Source organism: Priapulus caudatus, unplaced genomic scaffold, assembly GCF_000485595.1.
Source record: "Priapulus caudatus unplaced genomic scaffold, Priapulus_caudatus-5.0.1 Scaffold224, whole genome shotgun sequence".
Classification (NCBI taxonomy): domain Eukaryota; kingdom Metazoa; phylum Priapulida; class Priapulimorpha; order Priapulimorphida; family Priapulidae; genus Priapulus; species Priapulus caudatus.
Genome location: NW_014577285.1, coordinates 361,174 through 369,394, shown reverse-complemented (window position 1 = coordinate 369,394; position 8,221 = coordinate 361,174). Strand labels below are relative to the sequence as shown.

At 40.2% G+C, this 8,221-nt stretch overlaps 2 protein-coding genes across 3 annotated transcripts in view; one reads left to right on the top strand and one right to left on the bottom strand.

Moving 5' to 3' along the window:
- The first annotated feature begins 1,577 nt into the window (after window positions 1-1,577).
- The window catches only part of LOC106807592 (succinate--hydroxymethylglutarate CoA-transferase-like), a 16,371-nt gene continuing 9,727 nt past the window's right edge, over window positions 1,578-8,221 (top strand). The window contains exon 1 of the mRNA XM_014809987.1: window positions 1,578-1,676. The gene's annotated coding sequence lies outside the window, so the exon portion shown is untranslated. The remainder of the gene's footprint in view (window positions 1,677-8,221) is intronic.
- Window positions 1,949-6,648, bottom strand: LOC106807593 (protein Simiate-like). Of its 2 annotated transcripts, XM_014809989.1 has the most exons (6): window positions 6,358-6,421; window positions 5,698-6,149; window positions 4,427-4,475; window positions 3,781-3,910; window positions 3,488-3,634; window positions 1,949-3,227 (listed from the first exon to the last, which is right to left on the bottom strand). In XM_014809989.1, exons 2-6 carry the CDS (start codon window positions 5,810-5,812, stop codon window positions 2,955-2,957), a joined length of 714 nt encoding a protein of 237 aa, XP_014665475.1. In that variant the 5' UTR covers window positions 5,813-6,149; window positions 6,358-6,421; the 3' UTR covers window positions 1,949-2,954. The 2 variants fall into 2 exon arrangements, with proteins under 2 accessions (XP_014665475.1, XP_014665474.1); XM_014809988.1 differs by lacking the exon at window positions 5,698-6,149 and having other exon boundaries at window positions 6,358-6,648.

Sequence of the window (8,221 nt, the reverse complement as noted above, 5' to 3'; positions counted from 1 at the left end):
TGTTCTTTCTCTCTCTCTCTCTCTCTCACTGTTCTCTCTCTCTCTCTCTCTCTCTCTGTTCTTTCTCTCTCTCTCTCTCACTCACACGCTCGCTGCTTTCTCTCTCTTGCGCTCGCTGCTCTCTCTCACGCTCGCTGTTCGTTCTTTCTCTCAAACACGCTCGCTGCTTTCTCTCACGCTCGCTTCTCTGTCTCCCTCTTTCTCGCTTATATATCTTTCTCCCTCTTTCTTGCTTATATATATATCCCACTTTNGCGAACGACGTTACGTTACGCACACGCAGGCATTCAACACCCCGAGTAACCGATTGTAATCGATCATCGGTTGAACAGTGGCTTGCAGTAAACAGGGCTAAACAAGCACATACATGCACACACGTACATGCGAACGACGTTACGTATACGCACACGCAGGCATTCAACACCCCGAGTAACCGATTGTAATCGATCATCGGTTACTTGGGTCCAACCGATGATCGATTACGAAATTACAACCGATTGACAACACTAATCGAGACGCATCCCCACATCAATAAACTATGCAGCTTTCCTAACTTACGAATCTCAATTTGCTGCAAATGTGGGCATACAGTGAACTGAAAAGAAATTAAAGCTAGGTAACTTGTATTTGTCAGTGACTGTTACAGTGTGCGAAATTTGCACTATTTTGCTGACGGCCGCCGGTTCACCCCCTTAAACCGCCGGTTCAACCCCCCCTATAATCAGGCAGATGGGGTCGTTGTCGTATCAGGTACTACAGATATGTAGCCGAGGTAGTTTTAGGTTGTTTAGTATTATATTTATGTTTTTATATGAGGTATGTTTAGAGTTAGGGTTAGTGTTAGGGTTAGGATACACTTCTGTAGTACAAGTCTGGTACACTTTGTGTATACATACATATGTACCTCGGGTACATATCTGTAGTACCTGATACGACAACAACCCCTTGAGCTATAATCAGTCCACTTGGCCTATTCAAAATTTTGCCTATCTTGCCTTTATATCAACAATATTTACCAATTTCCTGACTAGTTTTTACTTAGTGTCACTGTCTACTAAGAGGTAAATCATGTTCCAGCGCACTTGAACTTCCTGTCAAATAAGTAGAACTCCACTGATAGCAATGAAGTACTGAAATACTATGAGTATGCCTAATAAACACAAAGCTAATATACTTTTATTAATATGGAATAAATTGAACAAAATTACGGATCTGCTCAAACTTGTAAGGGCCTGTTCAATTTGTCTAAGGGCCTGTTTAAAATTCTGGTTGGCCCTGTTCACATTTTGGCTAATTTCATGCCCTGCTGTACGTTGTATGAAAAGAATACAAATGTATTTGATCCAGCAAGTCAAGAAGGTGGTAGAGGAGATATGTCGTAGAAGAAAGATGGAGGAGGTAGGCGGTAAATGAAGGAAGGGTGCATGGAGATGGTAATGGTGTAATGGTAGAGCCCTTCAATATATATTTTCAAAATATTGGATGTATAGGAATCACAAAAGTAAATGTCTGATAAGAGAAATATGTAGGTATGTGCAATATTTATGCAATAAATATAATGTACTCTCAAAAGACTAAATTATCCTTTTTAATTTGATATTAACAGGTGTATGTGTAGAAGCCGGGGCCCGTGATTTGAGCCCCCTGTCTGGATATAGAGTACTGGACCTTTCACGGTAAGCATATATATATATATATACTTGGTCAGTGTTCTTATCAAGAGTTTCAGAAGGCATGTCGGGCAATCGGGCATTAATTACATAGTTGCTATAGGCACGTTGGCCCCAACATGCATTAATGGCCTGGGGAGACTCCCTAGACTCCCTAGACTCGTTAGTGGAGTAGGCGAGGTACGGTCCGGCATATTAGATAGTATAGTATTTAGTACCAGGGTACGTTCCGGTATACCGGACCGTACCCAGGGTACGTTCCGGCAGTACCCTAAAACAGTGTTAGAGCTGTGTTTGATGATGTCCATTGCGTGTAAAATTAAACACTACTTGGTATAAATTACACGCGTTTTACATCCTGAGGTATGATCATTATACTCTCAATGGTAGCTGTTAGAAAATGGTGCACGTAAATCCTATAAGGTTACACTAAACTTTATGGCAAAAGACCACTTAGCAGCTAGAGTATAGTATAGAGCAGCCAATTTTTTACCACAGTCATAAAGCATCATACGACCTAGTTTGCATAGTACACAGGTTTTACTTCAATTCTTTATTTACATTACTTTAGCCAAGCGAGAATTACGTTACGTAGCTGTTGAAAGCTTGAATACAAAAAAATTAGTCAATGCTTTCTATGCTGTTTTTAAGTTTACTTCTTTATGATGTACTAAGAACAGAATCTCTTGAGAATGACAGTATGCAAGCAACGAAGTAATAAATGGTTGACACCCATATAAAAGGTTTTGAGGTATCACCCTGGAACCGACATTATTGTGAAACAGGACAGCAGTTGTTTCTACAGATACCCATGTTGGAGATGATGTTGCGATGGGAGTTTGATGTAGCAAAATATTGTTCATGTAACGACATAATTTGAGCCAGATAATTGCCAAGGGGTGAGCATATATATAATATTCTTATTCTTCTTGTCTTGTCTTGCAGTGAATTGTTGTTGTTTTGCTCAAAGTGCATGTTCTGTGCACAGAGATTTCTACACATGATCTGATAGAATAAACAGGCTAAATACCCAACACTCAGGCAATGACCATTCTACTATGTATTTCATCGGCCTTGTGAATCCTGCGCCATAAAAAGTACCCACTAAGACACCAATTTCTATTATAATTATAAATAGTTGGCGTTATTATAATGGTAAATTATGCAATAACAATTTAGATTTTTCATGTATCATTGTTCTATCATGGTACTAAAAGCGAGTGCTTAACAGCTGTCGACTTATACATACTGTCAATACAAGACAACGTATTGAGATTTCTTACATCAACTGTCAGGTTGCTCCTCCAAAAGTTTCTCTTCCTGTCTCTCTATTCCTGCCACAACATTTCGCAAAGATCCACCCGGCATTGCCTCATTTCTCTGCATCTCCTCAGTAGTCTGACCAGTACTTTTGACAAAAATTTCCTGGCACTGATCACCCTCACCTTGCCTAGTCGTATGAGCTATGTACTCAGCTTTACTCAGCAGACTATCTTGTTGAGCTTGGCTCTCATGCAGCTTGGGCAAGATAACAGCTATGTAGCCATTGCTGTCCGGCTATAACATAAAGCAAGGACCATAATATCAACTGTAGGTTAGATACTCTCCCACAAATGCAACTGATATTACAGTTTGGGCAAACTATGTACTAGAATGATCATGGAGAAAAATTATTGAGCACTAACAAACGTCAATGTCGGGAAACCTATTTTAGATGAACATAGATGCTCTCAGCATTATTAGTTTTAACACAAAGATACCATATTATACATCAAAACACAAGTGTAGACCAACTGTACTCCATTTAGACGTTTTACCTTTTCACTAAGAAGAGAAGGGTTGTTTAATAGGTTCTCGTTGATTTCGATGAGGTTGCCACGGATACAGCTGTAAATGGTGTAGTTCGATCCATCGGTACAGGTCAATTCACAAACCTTAGCATCAGGCTGAAGCCACTGTCCACCCTAAATATTATACCAAATACAGGCTAAAAACTAATGCTTGCTGGCTGTTCGACTGCTATTCATATATGGAAATGCGGGTGCAAATGTGTACATCTCAAACCACCACAACGCACATACTCAATGGTTAATGCTGATATCTAATTTACCTTTTTGGCCTTTCCACGTACGATGTTTACCAGTCTGTTCATATTTTTCCCCAAGTTGAAATTAACATTGCTCACGATCTTGTTATCTCTCAGTACCGGGTGGGATGGAGCCAGAGTGAGCAAGGCTATTCTACAAAATGTGGGTAATATAATTAAAATAGTAAACAAAACTAGTAAAAATTATGAATTATGGATTAGGAAAGGTAGTATTAAAACAAGGTTCAGATCAAATGATTCATGTAGCAGTTGAAAAACAACTGTCTTCAAGATATCTTTACAATTGCCACAGCCTAATTTTAAAATTCATACCTTTTGTATTCAATAAACAGTAAAATTGTGTTGAATTGGACATTGCTTTTAATCTTTTAATTTGTAGAAACCAGCCACGTTAGATGCTTTTATTTTGATAGTTAGGAATTTTACGTCATACCTCAGATTGTGTGTTGTCTAGCTGCCACGTCTTACCAAAATGATACAGGTCACTAACATTGCATGAGATTATAGGCACATGTGGTTGTAAATGTAGGCTACTATTGGTAGAGTTACACTTCCTGTAAACAACTGCCTGCTTTACTTAGACTGATAACCTTTAGACGCTGTCTTCACAATCACATAACAATGACACAGATTTAATTGTGATACTTACTTGTTTGAATGAAAGAGGATGCAATGATCTTCGGCATTCATTTTCTTTCCTACTCAGAAAAACAAAAAAGTACCGGTAGTCAAAAATCAATTCTATTGAGTATGTGCTGGTTAGTATTACTCAGCAACTATGAGTCAGGCATGTCCGGCGCACATGCTAGAGGGCTAGCCTTCCCAGAATGCATAATGCTTGCCAATTCTATTTACCCTCAAACTCTAACCAAAGCTCCTAGTAACAACGTTAATCTTAATAAGAGCAATTAATTGCTAGTGAGCACCATGAACTATTTGTTTAGTTTCTAGCAAGTAATTTACTAGCTCTAGAACTATAGCCCTTCGCTCTGCCATGGGGCTATAGCACAAACTATGTTGAATATGGGCAACAAAACTGCTCCCTCTGCTCCCACGAGGAATGGCTCACAAAAGACAAAATGATCGGGCTTTTAAACATTTATCTACATGGACCTGTTACCTAACTTTTTGAACAGTTTCACAACTTTACACCATGCATTTATCTATTTATTCCTCAAATTCTTACCACTACTTGCAAATTCCGTTCAAATGTTCGCGCACGTGGGTAACGTCATCCGAAATCTAGGCAAAACATGAGGGCAGCCCATGGGGGTAAACTGGCACTTTTCTAAACATAAACATGTTGCCTGGCAACCCTGTATCAGTGCCAGTGCTATACCCACACCCCCATGAGTAATGGGCCTGTACCGTAGTATTTGGATGCACGCCCGAAACTGGACACTCCTAAGTGCACATGCGCCTCTTGTTTTGCAAGGGCGCATGTGCAGCATGTGCAGTAGTCATCTGCGCATCTCGCCCATCAAAAACGGTCGCAATAACCAAACATGGCGGCCAACCCGATCACTCATGGAAACATTTGATTGAAACAATTTGCAATGTAGTAAGTTAGTAACTGTGTTATGTGTGTCAGGTTACAAGGCGAAACAAAGAGAAAACAAAAGAGCATGGCTGATATTTCCTATGGCCATGCAAAACATGATTCAAACAAAAAGAAAACAAGAGAAAAATAAAAGAGCATGCGCGCATGCGCACTTAGGAGCGTCAAGTTTTGGGCGAGCGTCCAAATACTACGGTACAGGCCGCCCTCGTTTTTTCTGTGATCCGTTCCTTGTGGGAGCAGAGGGAACAGTTTTGTTGACCATATTCAACCCCTAGACCTACTCTTGTTGGGTTACATTATTGTATAGATCCGTAATTATTGTAATTTGTACTCGAGTACCAATTATGCCTATAACTCACCTATTGCATATCTAGGAGTGAAATATCTCTCTGTGACACTTAGGTAACGCATTTTCTTGTCTGGCAATTCAATATCACATACGCTATTACTTTTGCTTTTGTTTGCCATGGCCATGCGTATTAACTATTAATAGTATTACTATTACTATTAGTATTAATCCATTGTTAACTACTCTGTACTCAATCTCATCCACTGAACCACGTCACGTGAGATGGGGTTGTCGACAATAATGCACAATAATTTGCGGATAATTTACACGAATCAAAAGAAGTAAATCTGTATATCAATGTTTTACTACACCAATTATGGTAACATGCGATGAATCATAGGTGAATCCGAAATCTTGAACACCAAACGTTACTTTGGCTTTATCAATATGGAGGCTGCCATATTTGTCATGCCGCTATAGACGGGTACACTGTCTGTTTATTTCGTTCTTGCCCGTTATTTTCTGGAAATGAAAAGACAGGGTCTCGTCTAATCCCGTCCAATAATTGCCGCAACCGGTCACCGACCAACCATAACCTCACACACGTCACACCTGACATATAACCATTGACTCAAATTTAATTATATATATAATCAAAACTGCATAACAATACAGCTTGTCGTGTAAATTACTAAATACACTGCTATTTGTCTGTATGATCGGTGCTCACCTCTGAGGGTACAGGTGATTGACTCGTCCACGGTCCACGGCACAGACGCAGCGGTCTGCGATCGCCTGGGACCGGTTTTCAGTGAAAGTTTGTCTGCGACCGGTTTTAGAGAGATACCATACATGTCAGCGCCCATTCTCGGCACAGAGCAAGTCTAAAATATAATATAATATGATTTAAAATGAGTCATTACGTTGCAAAATCACAACAAAATAAGTGTTTGGCACGATTGGCTTTACTAAATTCTCTGAAATTACTAAACCGACTGCAAGTTAGCAACCGAGGTTCGTATGGGTACTATGACGAGGAGGTTCCTATTCCTAACTGGCACTCTAGACTATACTATACCCCACAAATATTACTCTAGACTATAGTAATATTTGTCTTGGCCAGGCCGGTTCAAGGATAGAGAACATGGGTCCCAATAAAACCAATGTCATTTACATCAATATAAATATAATATTATATCAATATAATAGGTTACTTAGGGTTATGGTTAGGGGTAGGTTTAGGCACATTGGTTTTATTGGGACCCATGTTCTCTATCCTTCAATTCCTTGGGCCCAATGAATCAAAGATAAGTTTGGGACTGTTTGAATCGGATTGGATAGCATCTAATGTAGGTCTGAAGCAGGGTTGCCTTTTATCACCAATCCTGTTCGCATTGTTTATCAATGAATTGTCTACTAGGCTCGTAACAAATGCAAATGGATTATCATTATGCATTGGAGGAAATAGCTTTCCGGGGATGTTATACGCGGATGATGTGGTTCTGCTAGCAGAGAATAGGAGTATAATGGAAAGTATGCTGAGCATTGCCGCAGACTTTGCAGAAAATTTTGGAATGGTTTTTGGAGAAAAGAAATCCCAAATCATGATTCTCAATAAGCCGACAGAGGAGCAACAGGGTGTCTGGAAACTGGGGGGCAATGAATTTGCAGCAAGTATCTCAATACACTTACCTGGGGGTAGAGCTTAGTGACAATATCGAAAACTGCTTACAACAGCATGAGCATACGGAAAAAAGCAAGAAAATACAGGGGAGCAATAGCTTCAAAGGCATTCTATAGTTTCAATAGATATTGGGTGGGTAGGGAGCTTTGGAAAGCAGTTGCAGTGCCTGCTCTGACGTATACAAATGAAGCCCTAGTATTTAAAGTTAAAAAAGGAGGAACGTCCACGCTCCAGGCGCTAGACAGGACGCAAAACCAGCTGGGAAGGGAGTTACTAGGGGCACCCTCTTATGTGGGCCTGGAGAGTATTAGAGGGGAGATGGGATGGTCAACTTTTGAAGAGAGAGAGGCAAAAAGTAAAATTAAATATTGGGGCAGGATAAAATATATGAATAATGAACGTAAATGTAAACAGATAGCAGAAGCAATGGAATTGGGCGAATTCAGATCAGACTGCGCCCCTGTCTGGATATAGACTGACCTTTCACGCTAAGCATATATAAGTATATATGATACTTGGTCAGTGTTCTTATCAAGAGTTTTCAGAAGGCAGTCGGGCAATCGGCATTAATTACATAGTTTGCTAATAGGCACGTTGGCCCCAAGAACATGCATTCAATGGCGCTGGGGAGATCTCCCTAGACTCCGCTACGACTCGTTATGGAGTAGGCGAGGTAGGCCGGCATATTAGATAGTATGTATTTAGTACAGCGGTACGTTTTCGGTATAAAGCCGGAGCGACCCAGGTACGTTCCGCGCAGTACCCTGGGGACATAGACCCTATCAGCCCTGCTGGCACATTCATCGATATTGTTAGCCTCATGCGTTTTTTATTCTACCTGTGGTTTCTCTTTAAGTCTTCATCTGCTGGAAAAGTTAAGAACCTAATCTTAGCCTAAACAGGTTTTTAT

Bases quoted from the DNA above. Each gene is read 5' to 3' on its own strand.
- LOC106807593 (XM_014809988.1), bottom strand. From the start codon at position 6,493: ATGGGCGCTGACATGTATGGTATCTCTCTAAAACCGGTCGCAGACAAA. The intron at 4,476-6,357 runs GTGAGCACCGAT...TTTTCTGAGTAG, and splicing joins AATCACCTGTACCCTCAGAG to GAAAGAAAATGAATGCCGAA. The intron at 3,911-4,426 runs GTAAGTATCACA...CACATTTTGTAG, and splicing joins ATCCTCTTTCATTCAAACAA to AATAGCCTTGCTCACTCTGG.